Source organism: Diadema antillarum, unplaced genomic scaffold, assembly GCF_040938485.1.
Source record: "Diadema antillarum isolate AM-2024a unplaced genomic scaffold, OU_Dant_1.0 scf00000001, whole genome shotgun sequence".
NCBI lineage: Eukaryota > Metazoa > Echinodermata > Echinoidea > Diadematoida > Diadematidae > Diadema > Diadema antillarum.
The window spans coordinates 4,501,698-4,524,270 of record NW_027270890.1 but is presented as its reverse complement, the minus strand read 5'-3'; the positions used below and the strand labels follow the sequence as shown (position 1 = coordinate 4,524,270).

Below are 22,573 nucleotides of genomic sequence, written 5' to 3'. Positions count from 1 at the left end.
TAAGTTGATGTGACTCACCTTGGCCTGCATGTCCAATCTCTCTTTGATCTTGACATCTACCTTGGCTGCTAAGACATTCTCTCTCTTCTCAAACTCCTTCAGAAGCTGGAGCTCTTCAAACAACGTCACACGACTGAGGGTAGAAAGACAAATCTTTACTGAACATTTCTAGATGAAGTTACAACTGAAAAATAAATTCTAAGCAACTGTTCCATGACCTTTGACCTTTCATGAGAGATTTTGCCCCCCCCCCCAAAAAAAAAAAAAAAAAAAAAATCTCTGCAGTGTATCTACACCTCATTCAGCATAGTTGGGCAAGGTATCACAGGAATTCACTAGCTGACATAATTTTGATAAATTCACGATAACAAGATTCCCTGGGACAAAAGGCAAACAGATATACAGACAAACACATGGACAACTGGAGAACATCAAACCTCCTGCACCCTTTGGGGGAAGGCTTAAAGTATATATTCATGTGGGTCAGGTTATTCTCATATAATTAAAGTTTGTTTGGTTTGTGTGATAGGAACTTCCTTCAGTCATTGTTCTTGTGTCAACTACCCACAATACCCAAACACTGTTGTCATCTCTTCCTACGTGTATGACAAGCGCCCTCCTCTCCCCCCAGGACCTACCGTAAGTCAGCATTCTTGAGGTCTACATCTTGGTTGAGCTTCTCGTGACGCAGCAGCCTGAGCTCAGCATCGAAGTCGACGATGAGTTCCTCAACGCGGGCCAAGAGCTGATCCTGACGAAAGAGAAGATCAATCTCCCTGACTGTCTGTAGCTGCTGCTCTAAGGGAGACAGCAGGGTGGGGTCTGATGGGATGGGTGTCACCAGGTTGGTACCGCTGCGGTATGACATGGCTGACTTGCGTGGTGCTGGACTAGCATTTTTGCCTTCAGTTTTCTGTACATTGGGAGAAAAAAAAATAAGGCATAGACGTTTTTCATGGTAAGAATGGGATCCTAAGTGTACCACAAAGTGACCAATATGGGATCAAACTGATAAAAATGACATGTTTGGTCCTTTTTTTGCAATGAATGAGAAATGGAAAGTTATGGCACCTTAATGACACAATGACAAGAAACCAGAGTGATCTTTAAGTAGGACACTAGTCAGGTGATGACATAACATTTGTAAGGTGATATAACATGGTGTTTAAACGATAATTTCTCGATATGATTTCTCTGGCTTTTCACCTGACTCTCTATCATCCATTATCATTAGATTGCTTGTTGTAGAAATAATCTCATTCTTACCTGGGCAGCAGCGGTACCCCCTCCCAGACCTCCAAATCCACCACCGAAGCCACCGCCTCCTCCTCCAGTGATCTTGGCCAGCTCCTTAGCCTTCATCTCCTCTCGGAACTTAGTCAGAGATTCCCTGGTGTACTCGTATTTCCTGCGCAGGGATAAATTGGGCATGGTATTAAAGATGACTTCAATCAAATATCGCCTTATTAATCAGTTGTACTTTGAGCATGCTATTGTATGGAAAAAAACAACAACAATAAAACATTGGTGTTTTCACACTAAACATGGCTATCACTGTCAAAACTAAAATTGTCTCAATGCACATTCGTTATACTTCATGCACCTTGGAATAATGAATAATGAATCTTTGAGATAATAATTTCATGTCAGGGTATATTTTTTGTGTAGAAAAATTTTACAATTCCTTCTCAGTGGCAATTTTTACAATTTGTTATAAAGAAGCTAGTTGATCTTTTTTTCTTCTCCAGTCAGTGATTAGCATTCTGGTGTTTATTCTAATGCCTAACTATCCAAACATTTAATACATCTACATTGTACATAGCATTATGTATGCAAGCATGTTTTTTTGTTTGTTTGTTTTTTGGTCTTCTTCACTTGCTTGTTTGGTTGTTTCAAGACAACACATGATGCCTACAGAAAACACAAATAGAAATATGATATTTATGAGAAAATTGATATTAGCAAACTACTAAATATCTTCATTGTACATGTAGATATTATGAGAACCTGATGTCATTAATACTATCAAAAGTTATACAGTCAAACCTGTCTATAGTAGCCACCCAAGGGATATGATAAGAGTGCATGTTATAGACAGGTGGCCTCCAAAGGCAGCTTTGGCTGTACATATAAATCATGTGTAAGACATACTGTGTATACACACTTTCTTCTAGAGCTAGAGTGATCCATTCATACATATTCACATTGCAGGTGGTAATTTATATGTGATACACTGTATCACTGTTCCATAGCACGGTGATGACAAGAAAATTACATTTTTGCTTTTATTGTCTAGCATACAACAATGACACAAATATTGTGCATCATACAAAAGTTCAAAACAAAGGCTTGATATAATACATTTCTGTTGACACAACAGTCCATTTGAGCATACAGCAGGTGGTGAATAGGACAGTGCACATTTCTTCTGTGAAAAGATGGTGGTCAATTTTTCGCTGTTATCTACTGGTAGATAATGCAATGAATGAATACGACGCTTTTCTCTAAAACAATGACTTGAGTTGAAAGTCTCTATAGTCCCCTGCAGAGTTTTGATCATGAATATTTATTTTGAAAGAAACAGAGTGCTATGATCTTTATTGTTTTGCTTTGCTTTGCTTTACAAATTGACATGTATTCTGGTTTGAGTACCTTCTCTGCATCATGACAAATTTCTGCTAAAGACAATAAGCATAAGAAATTTACAACATGATCATTGTAAAACTAACTTTTGTCTTAAAAACTGTAACATTCACTGAGTAATACAAAATGTATTCCTTACAAGCACATTATACAAAATCTTCTTTTATTGCAACTAAGAAGAGCAAAAATATATTCCCATCCACCTAATTTCTCAAAGCTATACTGAGCTCTAAAGACTATGGATAGACAACAATGTGCCTTGATATACTATCAAGTTCATTGGGTGTCAACAAAGTGCATGATATGTGTCACAGTTTATATAGAACATTAAGTGAATGTGTGCTGCGTGATCACATACTATGTGATAGTGATATATATTTATACGATTACATAACACTAAATATACCATGGTGAAACTTGGTACTTCAGCAAGATTGGTTTTATTTTTGTCTTTTGGTTATATCTGAGAAGGAGCTCTCTTTCGCAGCATAGTCTCCTTCAGTTGCGGGATGGAAAAATTAGAAGTTAAATGTTATAGACAAAGGGGAAACTTTCCTCCTACTCAGTTATGAACTAAGTTGAAATAAACACAGGCTAGTACAAAATGTGTATTTTAACAATTTCTAAACTAATGAAGATACACTAGTCTCATAAATGCTGTATGATAATGAAAGAAGAGAAAGATACTAACAGTGTCGAAGACATTTTGATATGACCTTTATCGAATAATGTACAGTGTATTTGTTTTCCTCATAAACGAACAGTGAACACTGTAATAAGATTGTACTGATGATCCATTGATTTACAAGATGTACTTCATAAAACATGTTGTCACTTTGATGAGATCAAGTAATTCATCTTAGGAATGTCAAAAGTAGCTTTAAAATGTTGACGTATGTGACAAAACATATTAGAAGCTACTAACAGTGAATTATGAATTACATACATTTATCAAAGTACACAATTTTTTAATATCCACTGTTATTAAAAAAACAAAAAACAGAGAAGCCATATCATTGCGATGGGAGCAAAGATTCTGTTCCAACTTTATCAGACTTGTCAAATTTGATATAAATTAAAGGAGGTAAGTGGGACAAGTCTTTACAGAGGATAACACAGATACCTTGAAATCAAGAGCTTGGCAAATCAGAAAAAATAAAAAATGTTGTGGAGAGTAAAATCATGTTTTCAAATATAAAACATATTGTTACCAATCATAAATGCAGGTTTGAAGTACAAAACAATGACTTCATGTCACTGTATGACAGCATTTGCCCTCATACCATTTTTTGGTGATCCTGAACGACAAGCAGGATTATATCTTACATTCTAAATATTCAAAGTTGCTTGAGATCTGCTCACTTCATATGACACAGAAGGAGCCCAAACTTTATATCAAAGCATGTTACTTCCTTACTACATTTCACAACCATGTTTCAAATCTTCTATGTCATTTGGGTTGTAGTTAAAGAAGTACATGTATTTGTGTTTTATTCTGAACTTGACATTCTTCTAAGTGGCATTTTCCTGAAAACAACGATAACAACTAAAAACAACTTACTTTTCAGGAGTCTCAAAGGGGTGAAGAATGGGGCACTCTGGTAGCTGCTTGATTTGGTCGTCACGGAGACTCTCTTGGATGTTGACAAGTTCTTCCAGGATGCTTTTAATCTCCTGAATCATGCCAACCTTCTTGTCTCTAAGATGGATCACTCGCCGGTTGATGTCCATCTTGTGAGTGTGGATCTGACATGACCAAGATAGGAAACTTTTATGGAACAAACAGGAAATTACTTCTTATCAATCTGATCATGCACTATCAAAAAAAAAAATCTCCATATCAAAGTGGTCATCATGCTCTATAAAGCAAATCTACCATCAATTTCTCCTGACTAAGCTGACAAAAGGCTTAATAACTGCATGCCACTTCTTATCTGCATCATCACAAATGAATTGTTGAGAATTAAACCAAGATACATCTTACCAGTTCCTCCAGGGTGAGTAACTGATTTCTTTTCTTCAAAGCATTCATCCTCAGATGTTCAGGGACCACATAGTCCTTGGCAGTCTTCAGCTTGAAGTCTCCCATGTTGTCTTGGGCTTCTTTGATGGCGTGTACATCAGCTGGGTCCTCGTAATCCTCTGGAGGCTTGCTCTTGTTCAGTTCTGTCCACTGGGAGTGCAGAAAGAAGGGTCACAAGAACAAAGTTAAGACACTTTAGAGCCATGCAACATTTAATGACACTAAATGATGCAGATTTTCTGACCCCCTCCCCCCCCCCCCCCCCCCCCCCCACCAAAAAAAAAAAAAATCTTTAATTAGCCACATACCTTTTGCAGGAGTTTGATGGATTGAAATGTAATTCATTTCTTAACATACAAATTTGGTTTCATATTAGATCATGTAAAACAAATATCTTCCAGGAAAATTAACATTAATAAATACTCAAAACAAAGCACACATTTCACACTGTTGTACTGCAATCTCAGTCACTGTACACTTCATCATTTAATAATTTTACTAGAAGTGTGGCTCTTTCACAGGAAATTTGACAAATGTACTTGGCAAATGTGAGTTGACAAACTATTATATTAATTAAACTTGCATACAAGATATTGATGCTTATTGTCCCTAACCAATTTGCAAACCATAATTATGTAATAAGCATCTTGATAGGTGTATCATCAATAAACTGCATTTCATGCTATAGAGCTACGTGGTAAGTCTGTCCATGTCCTTTCAGTGAATATCCAGCGGCAATCATGAGGCTAGGACACTGCATGTCATCATACCTAACCTTCTCCTCAAATGGAGGCTAGCACACTGCATGTATTCACACCTAACTACTCCTGAAACAGAGGCTAGCACACTGCAATCAGTCATACCTGAGCCTGTCTAGCCAGTCTCTTCTGCTTGGCTTTCTCAGCCTTCTGTAAAGCCTTGGCTACCTTCTCCCCCAGCCTCCCTGTCAGTACAGTGGTCTTTTTAGCCTGGGCTCCAGGAACAGCTGCTGAGTCTACTTCAGTGTCGGAGTGTTTGGACTGACCTGTAGGGAAAGAGATAGCTTCAGCTTGTTATTGGATACAGACATTATACACACTGGTCAAATAAAATGTATTCATTAACAAGACAAGGATATTGCGGAAGAATGAAAGTCAATCAAAGTGCAAATATTTAGCATGTACATTTAACCTATTGAAAGCTTGGTGTTTAGGTCAGGGAGAGCTTTACAATGGTTAGGATGTACCAATATTGCTGACTTTTTGATTCCATCCTTCATCCTAGAAGCACAGAGTCCTCTCTTGTCAATTAACTGACTTAAAAGTCTTTCTACTGAGAGGAAAGACATCATGCCATATGTCTGTATCAATCAATAATGGATTATTCCCAAAGATTGAAAGTGTTATGGCACATCTACCTCGTTTGTCCTGCTTGGTTAAGAGGAATGTAGAAGAACTCATCTTAACTGATTCAGTCAGGGGGAATAAAGTAGACCTGGTCTTATTGGGTTCAGTCAGGGGGTATGAAGTAGACCTGGTCTTATTGGGTTCAGACAGGGGAAATGGAGTACTAGACCTGGTCTTATTGGGTTCAGTCAGGGGGAATGGAGTAGACCTGGTCTTATTGGGTTCAGTCAGGGGGAATGGAGTAGCCTGGGGCCCGTTTCATAAAACTTGTCATCAGTGACAAGTTGTTATAGATGTGACAAGCTACTGAAATCCTTGCATCCGATTGGCCGAGAGCACATTTGTCATAGAAATGTGGCAGTTGTCACTGATAACAAGTTTTATGAAATGGGCCCCGGGTCTTATTGGGTTCAGTCAAGGGGAATAGAGTAGACCTGGTCTTACCACTGATAAGCTGGTCCCTTGTTGGGTCCCGAGATAGAGACTTCTCTGAGACCATGGTGGCTTTACGGCTCCATTCCTCCTTCTGCAGTAGGAAGTCTTTACTCAGCTCTGCTGTACGGTATGTGGAAACTTGATGGGAGGATCGCACAGCCACCACCAAGATGCGTTCACACTCTAACTCATCCTTGAATCTAGTAGACATTGAAACATACTATGAATCACACTTATACTTTATTCCTGAATAAAACGGTGCAAATACAAAGTGGATGATATTCCTATATATCTAACTGTAGGAAGTTGATGGAGTTTGAGTTTTTATACTGTTCACACAAATGGGTTTTATGGTCCTAACAGTTTGATGGCACCTTAACAAAGGAACACTTGTTGGGATTGACAAGAGATATTATGGCATATCTGGTACACCCTACACATATCTGGTACACAAGTAGCTTTATTAAAGTGAGAGCCATCTTTACAGCTGGTGATTACTTGTACCAAGCAAGGAAAAAAAATATTGACTGGAAATAGATGTGAATCCTTTGCTATAGAAAACAACAAAAAAAGTTTATGAAGATAAAGGACCACACAATCACTCTGACATATTCCTTCTACACAAAACTAGTAAACTGTCTATCGTAGTTTGTAAAGAGAATTTTTAGATCACTTTTAAACCTCTACTTGAAAGACATTGATATCAATTCATCAATGGACCACAATAAGACAAGACTGCCAAACACAGCATCCATTCTAACATACCTCTTCTTGAGTTTTTCCAAACCAACTCGGTGTTTGTCAGCTTCCCAGGCTAACTCCTTCCTCACCATGTCAATCTTCTCAGCAGTCTGTCTCTCTAACTCTCGGCGGATTCCTGGATCCATTTCAAATTCCTGCAAGTCATTATTGCAAACATTAGAAATGCTTTTGGATGAAATTCATTTTCGCACACCTAACTTTAATAGCACACTATATCAGACAATACAAAAGTAAGATAAGATTTATGACAAGGTTTACAGTAGAGAGATACATTTCTTCAAGTATGACTACACTGTACCTCATGAGCTTGTTACTTCAAATGTAAACTGTGGAACACCACATATTGCATGACGCTCTTGTCTTGTAACAGCACATATGAATGTAAATGAGTGTATAATTATTCTTGCATAGGAACGATTACTAAATCATCTGAAAAAAAAGAAATTAACACATATAATGATAATTCACACCGCTTTCATAATGTCCGACCACATTGAGTAGCATACTGACTGAAGCTTAGTGCAGGCTATCAAGCCATCAAGATATCGTTTTTAATCTGTCTGAATGTAGGCTATCAAGGTATCAATCTACTTTTGTCTGCCCACCTTACGCTCCAGCTGAAGATGAGAGGGAAGCTCTTGGTTGCGTTCCAGGAGTTTCTTGAACTGACGACGAAGCTTTGCAATGGTTCGGCGGGCCTCCATCTTCTTTTCATCAGCAATCTTCATCATTTTGTCATGCTCTGCCTTCTGCTTCTCAAGCTCGATGCTGTAATGCTCTTGATTCTCAATGTCTGACACCTTTCTCTCTTCATCCTCTTTCTGCAACAACAACGAGACATCAAATGTTTGTTTATACCCCACACAATAATAATTCGAAATACTTGGGACAAATATTATAATCATCATGTACTTAGTTACATTGCAATAGACTAAATACTACAAATTCTTGAATTTCTTAATCTGTTTTCATCTTGTCTCTATGGGTAATTGTAGGCCCTTTAGATTATAAAAACCAACAACAAACAAACAAACCAATCAGACAAAACACAGAAACTAACAGACAAATCATCTATTGTTGCAAATAAATGTCTAGCTCCATTTTAAACTGCAGGGAATGATGATTTTAATGGACCACAAACATGCATGATATTTACCCTTGCTGATGGGATCTTAGCCCTGGCTACAGCCTTGGCCTCCTCTATCTTCTCCTCACTCATCATCTCAAAGACAAAGAGGTTTCCATCTCCACCACTGGTCATCACAAACTGGTCATCATGGCTGGGCAGAATGGTTGTCACTTGACCGTAGTTATTGTCATGGACATTCAGCATCCAGAAGGCACCTAGCTGGCTGAGATCTGCCTGGGTCGTGTCAAAAGGACGAGGGGTGTGTCCCTTTGGAGCTCCATCTTCTTCCACTGCTTGGATGCGGATTATTCCATTATTCATACCAAGGAGGGCGTGATGACCATTTTTGCTGCAAACATAGAAAACAAACAATACAGATAATTCTAAACTAACATCAATTAGTACCGAGGACAAGAAGCCACAGAAATAAAATACACATTGACCATTTTTATCAGAATTCAGCACGCATATTGCATTGTATTGTATTTGCTGCAAGAAGAAAGATACATGAAATGAAAGAACACAAAAAGTAAGAAGAAGGTTCACATTTTAAATAATTCTCAACAATAGTCAAAGCTTTAGTCAAATATTTTCCCCTACCAATTCAAGTTAGACTAAATCAGAATGCATTTACTAAAAAATGCTACAGCATCGTTTCAGAAAAACCTACAGTTTTGTGATGCTAAATATGCTTGTAATCACACTCCCCCCAATGACAAATGTTTCTTGATGATTTGTCTTACGTGAAACTGATGCAGGTGATGGGCACGTCATCACTGTCTGGGACTGGAATGGATCTCATTGCCTCATTGATGGCATGTTCTCTCCCCTCCTTGATAAGGGCTGTTCTCTCCTCCTCATTGTAAAACTTGCACTCATACAGATAGCCAGCATCAAATGCTCCCTGTAGAGAAACAAACGCAAAGAGTGAATCTTGGTCGTTAGGAACTTTTCATTCTGAGCATTTCATAAATGAAATCCTGTTGGGTTCACACATAGGCAACTACTTCTCATTCTTTTTACTGAATGAAGAAACAACAGCACCGCATACTGTATGCAGTAAATATTTTGTGAGGCTTTTATTTTCAGAAATTTTGCGAACTAGTTGTATTCACAAAATTGCGAACATGTGAAGATATTATCTCCCATCCCAACATGTATGTGACATGCATGCATATATTACTTTTGTACTTCATTCAGGCCTGTACTCCACAACTGCTAATTCAACCTCTCACAAAATTGTTGGGAAGTCCCAATTCACGAAATATTAGACTAGCTAAATATATGGCATAGAGTATTAAAATTTCTAACAAATTCTACTTGCAAGCATATCATGAATTGGAAAACCTCCCTAATTTCATCCCATCACTCTTCTGTGGATATGAAGAGGTGTAGTCCTTGCAACATTTGAATTACAAAGAATTCAAGCTACTTTACATCACTGTTTAATTAACCTAAAGTCACCACAGAACTACTGAAGAGAATAGGAACCTATTTTCACACTGTAAGAAAACTTTACTAGAAGGTTTAACTGGCATACCATAGAGACCCAAAAGGTGTTTGGGTCATAAGGTGAGTACATTCCAAAGAGAATGGGACTTGGTTCCTCTGGGATGAACAAAGGTTTTTCCTCTTCCTCCTCTTTCTCCTCTGTGTGATGAAGAATGACAAAACATGAAAAGTTTGGTGAACTTAACATTGACTATAGCACACTGATAGAACTTTAATCTGTAAGTTTTTATAGGGTTTTGACTTTTGTAAAGGGGTATCCCATAAAGCCTAATAAATTAACCAGAATAAAACACAAAATGACTTCACTTGATTTCAGTAGTGTCAGAATTTTCCCAGTAGATGACAAAGCCATACAAGGGCTAAAACTGAAGAAATGTTTCATGACAAAGATCACAATGTAAATCTCTTGCATTCTATCGGCCATCCAACCAACACATCAAGGCATAACTACTAACTCTTCTAGAACTCAATGTATTCTGAGGAAACTGGATCAAACAAACAATGATTTCAAAGGTTTAAATCATACAAAGTCCAGTTCCGCCACGATTAATTGTCTCGTGAGTGGGAGTATAGTCTACATGTACTTCACATCAACTAATACCCTACATGTGTAGGCTATTTTATAACTTGGAAAGTCAATGTTCCAGAAGATTAGAGGTTAACTTTAAATTACAGTGTATACATACTCTTGGCACACCACCATACCTTCTTCTTCCTCCTCCTCTTCTTCTTCATCTTCAAGTCCTCTCTCTCGACGGATTCTTCTTTGACGTTCCTTCTCCTTCTGTCTCTCCTCCTCTTCAATCCTCTTCCTCTCTTCTTCCTCCTCCCTCTGTGGTTAAGAAATTAAAAAAAAAACTATGTTTGGAAACTGTACATGAATTGCAAAGATGATGATAGTGAGAGATGTGAAATTATACAGGCTGCATGCATGTTAACTCAATATAGATACAGCAGACTAAAACTGGACAATATTTGGTTGAAATGAATTTGATGATAGAAGAGAAGATTCCTGCATGTATGGTGATGTTCAAACTATTGTAAAACAAGATATGAAACTTGTCACTTGAAGACAAGTTGGGTGATACCCTATCAGGTGATACACCGTTAGCGTATCACCTATTAGCAGATGATGATTAAAGTACTCCATACCCTGAGTCTGGACTTGATGCTGTTGAAAGTGAATCTCCTTTCCTCCAGTCCAGAGATCTTGAAGGTCTTGGATGTGTCATAGCTCCCTGGCTCAGGGGCCACTACTTCCATCACTTCTCCATTTTCACAGAACACTAGGAGTGTGTTCCTTTCCTAAAGATACATGATGAATTGATTGAAAGACATCATGAATGAACAAGAAAATTCAATACTATTACTGTATGTAACACACACATTCATTTAGACTGCCAAGCTGAAAATGTCATGCACGTATAAAGAATAGTGATTTAATTTAGAGCTACCATCATGCCAGTGTGGCTAACAGTAGCATAAAGCTGGTGATGGCTTTTTAAAGGCAGTCATTTTAATTTTTTATACAACAGCAGTGTAAAGTTTGAATCATGTATATGAAATAAAAAGAATAATCATGATTTCTGTAACACCTAATCAATTATTTGTAACACCTAATCACAATCAGTTTTGCCTGTACAAATTACCTACAATCCCAGGTGCTCATATTTGGTTCTGTTATGTGTTTGAAAATGAAATGTCAACTATTTCCGAATTAACAAGATAACATAAGCAATGTTTCAATAAATTTGATTTCATTCACAGCATTCATGTTTGTTATTACATCAATGTCTATACAGCCACTAATGTCAGTGTCAAATCATCCAGCCTCATACTCACAAAGTAGCCAGGGGACCAGGTGAGGTGTGTGACAGGACCTGGTGTCTCTATGAAGCCTACAGGCTGGAAGGTGTCTACTACAGACATGAAAAACAGAGTGCCGTCTGCTCCCTGTTAGAATACAAATAATGCAAATAGTCAAGACAATGGCATAATACGGATACAAAGTTCCATAGGTGACAAATATAAACAAACTCCTCCATGAAGAAAGGAGGATAGCATATTTTTTTATATAAATTCATAAATTTACCCCTCTTAGCATCAAAATGAGGGTATAAGTGGGTTCTAGAAACTGCCCCATACAACAAAACCATATGAATGTGCTTCATTTTTTTTCCTTCAGATCACTTGAGACAAGAATTAGAAGATACTGAATAGCAGAAATTAAAATACATTATCATTACACCAACACTGAAGACTTGATTCACTGCTTGTCATTGTCTATGTTTAAATCAACATAATTACTATGATATGAGTGGGTTCATAAGCAAACACAAGGCACAGTACCAATGCAATACAGGCTGGTAAAATATCACAGTAATTACACTCACCCCAGTAGCTAGTAGTTCTCCCTTGTTGTCAAGAGCCATAGCACGTACAGCCTTGGTGTGTGGTTTGAAAGCCTGTTTGAGGAGGAGCTGAGCCTGTGGTAGCTGGCCTGCCTTCTTGGGATCCTGGTGGTCCTGACGGGCGACTACCAAGGCACGGACGACACCATCATCAAACCCTGCCAGGATTGTGGCCCCTTTGGGATCAATCTGTGTTGGACATTACACATACGTATCCACCATCAGTAGTGACAAGTTTTAAGCCTAACATATACTCCAATGAGATTATAGTTGTTAATACACAACAAAACACCTTCTCTTGTATTGGATCAAAAATATACCCTTAACTTCAGTAATAATAGTATGTTTTTAAATTCATATTCTATGACTGGCCTACTTTGATGTCGACTAAGTAAAAACAAAATAATTGGTGAATGTGAATAACTCATGAGTATGTTCATATTTTACATCAGCATTTGACATGTGGTTCCATGCTGTGTAAAATAAGGTCTGCAAACCACATACTATACCATAAAACATTTGAAATCCAACTCATGCAATCTGTTAACTTTGGGTTTACATCAGAAATTCTAAACAATCACATTACATGAAGGAAACAGGAACCCCATCTGACAATTCTTGGTCTTTAATATTAAATCTTTTGTTCTCAGTAATCACATTATATCAGAATATAGGTATGACTATTTCTATTTCCAAAGTTTATACTTTTAAGTTTCAACATAAATGCTACAATTAACTCGCAAATCAATGGGTGAGAATGAGAAGGGCATTAAGTTGCTCCTAAATCCATGAAAGTAATCAAGACAACTTAACGCCCTTCTCATTCTCATCTGACGATATGATATCTGTAGAGTTCTCATTTTTGTAGCTAAGATTGAGAAGAAAAATGAACTTACAATCTGTGGGAGCCAGAGAAGAGAGGTGGAGCCTGCATTGAACTTTGAGTGACACACAGGAGTCTTGGCTGAATTGTCATACACTCTCACAGTGGCTATAAGAGACACACACAACATTGTTTAGTTCAGCAGAGACACTGTACACCTGTACAGTCAAAATTGATTTGTGACAGCTGTTGAAAATGACACTGAAAAGCCCTGAAATTGTCATTTATGGTACTGATAAAAAAAAAAAAAATTGTAATAAATATCTTCAAAAGTATCACTGATCACTGGGTAGGCATGCTTCCTCTCAAAGTGTAAAGACTATAACATATGAAAAAACTTAAAGTTGTTAACTTTATTTTTTGCAATGTAAATTAAAAACAAATTGACTTTTGAACATGACACAACACTATCTACTTTGGAGTTGGTTTAACCCTTTGTATGCCACATGAATTATTTGTCCTTAGGTTTGTTTGACGTTTGTGCACATTTGACTCATTGGCCAAGGTGATACAAATGTATGTATTGAAAGAGAGGCCCAAGAGAGGACTTACCATCGTGAGCTGTAGAAGCAATGAGCTGAGAGGTAGGAGAGACAGCTACAGACGTTACCTCACCAGCATGGTAAGAGAAAAGCTTCTCTGGGTCCTTGGTGGTATGTGAGAAAGACAGGTCCAGCTTCCAGATACCACCATTAGCATCCTAGTAAAGAAAGACAGGTGATGGAAAACAGATTCTCAGTACATCATAACTATGTCATCATCATCATTGCACAAGGCTGCTATATCTCAGGAATGTGGCATTTGATTCTCCAGGAGTTTCATTAACCTGTTGAGGACGGGCTGATTTTGCTACAACACGCATTTCCCATAGACACTTGCCCGAGTATACTTGGGACTCATCCTCAACGGGTTAAAATCTGCACACCAACACCAATGGCAATATATAATGTACCTTCACTGTCATGAAAGTTTGGTGAAATTGATTTTCTTCATTATGTTTCTGAGATTTGCGGCAACGAATGAGGCTAGCAGGACCCTTTGGGCCTGAGGAATGTAAACAAACAATTCTATACTGTCATTAACAGATACTGACAGCATCACAGAATTAAGTAAATCAGATGTGAAGAGCACAATGTGAAGGGCTTACCTGTGCATACCACAGACTCTGTACATCAGGGTCTACTGATTTCACCATAGAGACTAGGTGGACATCATTACCAACTTTGAGTTCATTCATGGGATCCATCTCAAAGACACCAGACTCATCAGTGGAATCAGCTGTATCAATGGACTCAAAGTCCCATACCTAGTGCATGAAGAGGAAAGACAAGGAATACATTTATTTGTGATGTATAATGTAAAATATAGAACTAATGATAACTTTTAAGTTGTAACACACAGGAATCAACATCCAATACTTGCAGTCATAATTATGGTTATCATTTCCTGCTCTCTTTTTTGAATGATTGTATCTCAGGATATTGCTACAACCACTGCTCCAGTTAATGACTTTGATACATTTCCGTCACCCTTGAGTTCATCTACTGATAAACTGCCTAGAAATATGAATAATATCAAAGCAGTTTGGCCATTGACTACTTATTTGCACCACAAAATATCTTTTATTTCAGTGGTATTTCATTCTGGTGATAAACAATGACATAAACCCCTTAACATCCAAACCTGATAACTTCTGCTGTTCTGAATATCCTCTCATCATATATTCTGTAATTATTTGATAGAAGCCCTCTCATCATATTTTCTGTAATTATTTGATAGAAGCAGGTATAAAATGATTTTACAAGATACTGATCAGATATTGTAAGCCTAATTTTCAAGCCAAGTACAGTTCACTTGATCAAACAATAAAGTAATGAAATATAAAAAGTATCTAGAAACAACACCAAGCCCTAGCTGGCCATGGCCTACTTCACAATGGTAAGATATGATTTGAATGTATAACAGAGAGACCTATGAAAGAAAGACTCAACTTACCCTAACAAATCCATCAGCTCCAATGGTAATCAGCTCTCCCTCATCCATGACAAACTGTTCAATGCTCCCCTGATGGCAGGCCTTTTTACCCTTCCGGCTGATTTGTACCTTGATGAGACCACCATCCCAGAGGAGCATGTTACCCCACTCAGTGCCAGATAACACCTTGCCATCAGGGAGCTCTACGTAGCCTCTTATGTCAGAGATCTCAGTCCGGCCAAACTTTCCCAACTGACCCTGCAGCTTTAAGCCTGTGAAAGTGCGTGCCATCTTCCAGAATCTGGAACAAAAGCATACGCAGCAGAACTTGTAAAACAACCCATGGTAGTCAGTGCATAGATGGAGAACATACAGGGTAAAGTGTATTGAAGAATGTATGGAAATCTATTTAAATTTCTTTATCAGGATGTATATCACAAGTGTGGAAATTCTTCCTATTTAGCCTCTGACACATTTAAAATCTTGCAGATTAAGATTTGTCTTCAAAGAAAAATGGATCACAATGATAGCTATGATATGATGATGATGGCGATAATGCTTACTATCAACAATCTGGAATGTAGCTATTAAGAAAAACAACAGATTTACACTCTGATAATTTTTTTATAGACTCTGTGATAATGTTTCTTTCAGACTACAAAGAAAGACAAATGAAAAGGAAAGTTGAGGAAAGGGGGTGAGATTGTCCTTGTAAAAAAAAAAAAAAAAAAATCAATCTTGCTTTCTCTCAGGTACGAGTAAGACTAATTTATCATTAATGTTAGACAAAAATTAAGCATTAGTGAGAATGCATCATATGAAAAATTGTATCAAAGTGTTGAGTTCAGACCTGATATGGCCAGTACCACTGGTTGTCAGTTGACCCTCATTCTCTGGGGAGAATGTCACACGGAAGACATCTTGAGAGAAAGCTTTAGAGCGCAGCTGGGTTTTCTCTTGCTTCCAGTCCCACAGTGTCAGCATGAAGTCTGGCTGGCAGCCAACTGAAGCTAACAGTGTGCCAGCTGGATTGAAGTCTACAAAGGCATATCCAGTCATAGTGCCTCCTCGTAGGATACGGTAGAGCTTGAGCGAAGGGTACTCATACACATTGATGTTGGGCATTTCACCATTTTCAGCCACCACAAAATACTTCTGGCTGGGGTGGACCTACATGAAAAAATGTTATTGAACAAGAAAACTCACTTTATTTGACTCTCATGAAAACATGGGATACGTTTTCTCAAGAGAAAGAAAAAATATAGAAATGGTTAACAGGATCTGTAGTCAATGTTGCAAACTGGACATAATTTGAAGCAAACATTGCAGTTCAATAAATATGCATTTTATAACTAGACAAAAAATATTTATTTTCATCACTTTTGTATACTCATTGCAGAAACATCTGTTCATTACGAATATTTTCTTGCACCTTGTACATCTGTTGTTGATCTATTAACAGTCCTTTCTATGTCGCAGCTCACATCATTTCATAGCCATTCTCCCTACAGTTTACTGTACATGCCATACAGTCAACTTTGCCTATTAGTCAAATCTATTTGGACTGAAGAAATAACTTTGTCTTTAAGGAAATTCGACTTATGAGGGACTAAAATAAATACAATATACAGGGAAGAGGACTTTAAAAAACCTTTGACTCAGGCGATTATTCGACTGCAAGATCGACTTAAGCAAGGTTGACTGTATTTCACAAGCATAATAGCAAAGCAAGCTATAACCACAGTGTGAAAATGACCAAAATGTTTTGCTTTACATGTTGACAAATTTCCATCTCTGAAAAGAGGTAAACTGCATTTTGTTACGGAAGGCGATGTTTTGGAATGTTGTTGAATTAGCATGCAATATCAGCAGACTTGGAAAATTCACACAGTGAAATCTACAGCATACCACGATTATACACATGGCATACACACTTTACACTGATTTCTGCCACTTACTGTAATGGCACCAACACCTCCTCCACTAGTTGTCCTGATGTACTGCTGTTCCTTAGTTTGCAGGTTCAGAATCTGGACGACATTCCCAGCAGCAAACAAGACGGTGTTGGCATCAAGCATGTACAAATTTGACAGCTTCTTGCAGTCATATCCAAAGGAGTGACTGTATGCCAGATTTACATTAAGGAAAATTTATAATGGTTTAAGGTCTTTACATACATGGTACAAATATCCTCTTGTTTACACACAAAATTAAAATCTCAACAAATCACATGAAGCATAAAATAATTTAAGAGCAAGGAATATCAGCTGCATTCAAAGAGGTAGTGCTGCATAAACACTATTCATTACTGCTTCATATCAAGATGTTATTACACTTTACTAAATTATCCAATTTGCCTATTAATTTGTGTGTGACTGTCATGCAACATACACAGATTCTTCAAGCCATACACACACACACAGACACACACACAAATTTGTCATAAAAACTATTTTGCAGCAAATGCCTCTTGGAAAAAATAAACAAAAAAGCTTTTTCTCATTATTGGTCAAAATGAAATTGCCTGCTCTTATGCATTGACATGAAAATTATGGGTTATGGGTTCAAGTTTTTCAAATACAGATACTTCAACATACGTAAGTCCTTTATTTGTCTTATTGGTTCAATGACGATACATACACTAACGAGAGTAGCAATCAAATTTCCTACTCTGTTTTCTAATGAGGTAAAACTTAGTCTGATGTACATTGTACAAGGCATTTCTGTTCTAATGAAGATAAAGGATACAACAGTGTGAGCATGTCAGGAGGCAGGCCTGAATCCTGGCTGATCACTGGTTTGGACACACACTCCTCGTAGTCATAATAGAAATTTTCTGGTATCAGATCCTCATCTTCTTCTTCTTTCTTTTCATTTTGCATCTCCTCTCCTTCAGGCTGTGCCTCACCACTGCCAGCTGGTCCCTGCTCTTGTCCACTGCCAGCTGGTCCCTGCTCTTGTCCACTGCCAGCTGGTCCCTGCTCTTGTCCACTGCTAGCTGGTTCCTGTGCCTGCTGACCAGCACTAGGGTCCTGCTCCTGTCCCTCAGCAGCCTGGGTTGTCTCCCCTGCCTCACCCCCATCAGAAGGGACTGGCACCTCCTGGCCTTCCTCTTGGGCTTGGAGTGGTGGAGCAGTTTCCCCATCAGCATTCTGCTGGCTTTCTGCTGTGTTGTCTTGTGTGGGATCCACTGCATCACCCTCACTCACAGCCTGAACATCTCCTGTAGTAGCGCCCTCAGTGGTACTAGGAGGTTCATTCAGTGAGGCGTTATCCATCCCGCCCTCTGCTGGTTTCTCTGTGTCAGTTACTACAGGCTCTGAATCTTTGACCTCTGTCTCTGCTTCTTGTCCGTCTTGGCCTGCCTTCTCCTCCTCTTCTTTTCCATCAGATGCTGGCTGTGTCTCTGATACATCACCAGTCTTTCCTGAACATATTTCGTATGTAAATAAAACACATGGCTGGCATCATTTCCTTATAACTGTCATTCAAAGCAATCAGCTCCAGATCTACACTCATTTGAATTAACACATTTGACAAGACAGAAAGAAGAAAGGCTGCTGTGAAAAAAAAAAAAAAAAAAAACATTTGTTGTCAACTGAAACATGTGACCTTACAAATGTATTAATCTAATTCCACCTTCACTGAGAAAGCTTTGTGAGTATGCAACTTTAGGAAAGAAATTTAGGAAAGAAATACATAAAATTTTGAAAAGCACACCCAAGAAACTATGTATAAAATAATAAATCTGCATGTAGTAAGTAGATTATAATATAGCATTTCATGGCAAGTGTTTAAAAAAAAGCAAACACTTTGATAAACTTAACTCTATTCATAAGCCTGACAGTCCTCTCCACTCACTGATTCTCATAAATATCATATCAATGTAACTGTACTTTTGAAAAAAACTTTGGTGATCTTCCAGTTATCTTAAAATCCTGTCGACTTCATACTTCGTGATTTCTAAACATTATTTCCTGCTAATCATGTCTAACGTTAGTCAGCATTTTAGTGTAATCTTAAAATCAAACCTTTGTTTGATTGAAAGTGATACCTGCCATTCTGCTCTTTTGCAACATTTATCTTTTTCAAGTTCATCCGCCACATGGAGTCAGAAAGGTAAGACAAACTAGACAAATACCCTCAGTAGTTTGGTCTCCTTCATCAGCAGGTTTCTGGTCACCCTCCTCCTTGGTGTCATCTCCCTCATTGGGGGTCGTCTCTGTTGTCTCTACAGCCTGGGTCTCTCCTACAGCCTGGGTCTCTCCTGAACCCTCTTCACTCACTCCTGCCGGCTCCTCAGGACTATTCTCTGTTGCTCCTACAAATGTACATGTATATATATATCATGAACAAAACAAATTCACACATTCTTTTTCCTCAGATCATCAGACTTTGCAATGTGTAGTACGTGCAATTTCTTGTGTGCAATTTGAATAGTGAGCATTTGGGTCTATTATGTACATTTTGAGTTGTCAGACAATGGTTCTAAGTTTTTCAAGTTGTGGAGATAGAGAGATATCAGTATTGAAAGTGCATCTGTTTTAATTTCCTAAAAAATGCCATAATAAAAAATGTGTTTCCACTTTCTTTAGTCAGTCTCACCATTTTCAGTTGATGGCTCTTGGGTTGTATCGTTTCCTTCTCCTTGCTGCTCTTCAGCAGCTGCAGAAGAATCTGAAAATAAGAACACGTAGACAAATAGAGGATTAATGTCTTTAAGGAATCCTCTTCTATGCCCATTTTTTTTTTTTTTAAAATCAGCACGTTAATTTTTAGTCTGGATGAAACTCGCTATCCTTACATGATACTCAGTGACACACCCAGAGTAAAACCATCAATTTTCGGACACTTAAGCTTTTCTGCAATATTTGTTCAACTCAAATAATACATACAAAATTATATCTACAACAATGTACGTTAAATATAATTCAAACACAGGCTAGACTCTACGTGCATTGAATGTCAGTGTGCATACGAGGCTGCTTAAAAATAGCGCCGCGCCATACTGGCACAATGTTGCATCGTGGACGTGGCGGCGCCAGCTGGTGTCCGAATTCTGGCAAGTTGGCACCTGCATTCAAACCCTGTGTTTCTACATTTAGTCACTGCATCTGCACGTACAGAGATTTTGTTTTCCTTTTTTGTTTTTGAGGATACCATCACACTTGAGTCTAAGCTTGCAATAATAAGCAAAAAATCTCGCAACAGAACAGCATACTTTAGGCTATTTCTCAATTTTTTGCGCTCTTTGGCAACCCTGATTCTAATGCGGGAGTTAATTTGCATGTGCTTTGAAAAAGTTGCACAAATTCTGTTTTTTGGGGGTTTTTTTAACACAGGCGAAATTCAGGATTTTTTTAGATGGATTTTTGGAGGTCTCTTAGGCACTTTCCTGTTGTGAATGACGGTGCAAGTACAATATGACATGATGTGATCCTAATCTATGCATGTGTTGCGACAGTAGAATTTGCTGGCATGCAATAGATCTAGAAGTTAGAACCATAACATTACATGTATGATGTATTTCTAATTCTATTTCTAGACTACAGACTGTAAGTGTAGATTCTAATTGTATCTCTAACATTTTAACCTTGAGGAGAGTTGAGAAGATATAGATCTTGTGGTAGTGGGTCCAGGTGTCTACAGCTATAAACTCTTTAGTGAATTCAAGCAGAACTCTCTAGATTCTACCCAACCATATTTTCTTCTCTACCCCACCTAAAATACTAACGTTAAGAGGTCACTCTTACAAGTTGTATCATAGACGCTACAAAACCCAGCTTGCTGGCCACTTCTATTCTAATAGAGTGGTCAAGTCATGGAACTCCCTCCCAGCATGCCTAGAGCACGTTGTGTCTGCACCCCCTGTGGCATCCTTCAAGAATAGACTGAGAGCCCTTCCCACAGGAATAGAGGGCTAATCAACCAAGTATCCAAGTAAGTAAGTATCTCCCACGCTTAACTGGTGAGTGGTACACAGCCCTGTCGCTGTACAGGTACCCAACTGCGGCGTCCGGACGGGCTACTGTATCTCACACGGGAGAGCCCGCAGCGCCACAGGCGGAGCTCCGCGGAGAGTTGCACAGCAGAGAGGGTCAGCCCCCGTAGTTTTAATGCAAAACTAGCTAGCACTGTCACCAAATAATGACTGGTTTTCTTTTACCCAGTAGCACCAAAGCTGCCAAACAACCTACAAGTATGTAGATGAATTGCATATTGAAACAAATTGTCTTGAAAGTTCACGTGAAAATCATCGAAAACAGTCCAGTTAACGTGTGTAAGTGGATAGATACTTACCTCCGTTCATCTGTTGCTCGTCGTCCATTTTGGAGTTTTCGGTTGTCAAGGAGAAAGGATCGAGGGCGCACGTATAGCGCAGGATGCTATGCATGCCATGTATTATGCACAGCCAGTTTAGCTAGCGAGCGAGCGAGCGGCGCGGTACTGGCTGCGCGCGTACTGGCTACTGGCTAGCAGCTGTGGGGAAAGGCATGGGTTGGTGCTGCGCACGCGCGATCATCGCAGTCGCTATAGGGCTCACACCCGTAAATATAATGGATTCTTCCCGGCCTGATCACAAAAAGATACCAAAATTAATTCAGAAAAAAAAATCATTAAAAATCAGGAAATGAAGGTAGAAGAAAAGTTTGTAGCTCACGTTGATGAGTGTGAATTCCTCTACAAAATATGTTCTGCTTGGCAGGTGATAGGTTTTTCTTGTGGAATTTAAAGGGACTAATTTAACTCGGCGCACGCACAGAAAATCAGAGCCTTTTTGAGTTAAAAAGACACGTAGTCTGACTTTGCGGACCTTTTGACAGAGTTTGAACTGAAAAAACCCCCTCGATATTTTGATGAGTGAAAGGGCACATCTTACTTTATTTTGACATGCGATATGAAAGACGCCATTTGTATGAGTTATTTTACAGAATTTTTTAAAGTTTGATTTTTAACACACATCCCTATGGGGAAATATTTATGGGTGTGAGCCCTATATTCTGTGTTGCCCTCTCCTGTGCGTCGCGACTAACAGTAGAGAACGGTTCCAAAATAAAAGTGCAGTAAAGTAGACTGTATAAACATTTTTGTGTGTGTGTGTTTTTTTTTTGCTCCCGACCTGCAGTGGCATGTAGGCCTAGATTGCTCCCTTTCATATGAACAATGTCCACGCTGAGCCAAACATATCAAACCTACCCACAAACATAACCAGGGGCGGATGGGGGGGGGGGGGGGGGGGGGGGGCGTGACTAATATTTCTGGTGCCACTTCCGGGTTTCATTTCATTTTTTTTTTCTTTTTATTTCTTTTGTTTTTAACGAAAAATAAAGGGGGTCGTGCGCCGGTTGCGCCCCCTCTGGATCCGCCACTGGTAACCCTCATCCTGATCGTCACATCAAACTAAACATAAAATAA

The 22,573-nt window shown here is 38.6% G+C and overlaps 1 protein-coding gene across 1 annotated transcript in view; it reads right to left on the bottom strand.

The window, feature by feature from the left end:
- LOC139723920 (cilia- and flagella-associated protein 44-like) overlaps window positions 1–21,485 on the bottom strand; it is a 32,500-nt gene extending 11,015 nt beyond the window's left edge. Inside the window, exons 1-26 of the mRNA XM_071635154.1 lie at window positions 21,458–21,485; window positions 19,763–19,834; window positions 19,299–19,478; window positions 17,906–18,584; window positions 17,116–17,278; window positions 16,008–16,327; window positions 15,179–15,458; window positions 14,331–14,489; window positions 13,736–13,883; window positions 13,197–13,291; window positions 12,283–12,489; window positions 11,732–11,842; window positions 11,042–11,194; window positions 10,595–10,721; window positions 9,918–10,018; window positions 9,121–9,281; window positions 8,405–8,726; window positions 7,854–8,069; window positions 7,252–7,382; window positions 6,496–6,686; window positions 5,530–5,690; window positions 4,628–4,816; window positions 4,205–4,389; window positions 1,267–1,408; window positions 639–913; window positions 19–133 (exon numbers count right to left, since the gene is read on the bottom strand). Of these exons, the coding sequence (XP_071491255.1) occupies window positions 19–133; window positions 639–913; window positions 1,267–1,408; window positions 4,205–4,389; window positions 4,628–4,816; window positions 5,530–5,690; window positions 6,496–6,686; window positions 7,252–7,382; window positions 7,854–8,069; window positions 8,405–8,726; window positions 9,121–9,281; window positions 9,918–10,018; window positions 10,595–10,721; window positions 11,042–11,194; window positions 11,732–11,842; window positions 12,283–12,489; window positions 13,197–13,291; window positions 13,736–13,883; window positions 14,331–14,489; window positions 15,179–15,458; window positions 16,008–16,327; window positions 17,116–17,278; window positions 17,906–18,584; window positions 19,299–19,478; window positions 19,763–19,834; window positions 21,458–21,485 (4,911 nt within the window). The remainder of the gene's footprint in view (window positions 1–18; window positions 134–638; window positions 914–1,266; window positions 1,409–4,204; window positions 4,390–4,627; window positions 4,817–5,529; window positions 5,691–6,495; window positions 6,687–7,251; window positions 7,383–7,853; window positions 8,070–8,404; window positions 8,727–9,120; window positions 9,282–9,917; window positions 10,019–10,594; window positions 10,722–11,041; window positions 11,195–11,731; window positions 11,843–12,282; window positions 12,490–13,196; window positions 13,292–13,735; window positions 13,884–14,330; window positions 14,490–15,178; window positions 15,459–16,007; window positions 16,328–17,115; window positions 17,279–17,905; window positions 18,585–19,298; window positions 19,479–19,762; window positions 19,835–21,457) is intronic.
- Between the last annotated feature and the right edge of the window lie 1,088 nt (window positions 21,486–22,573).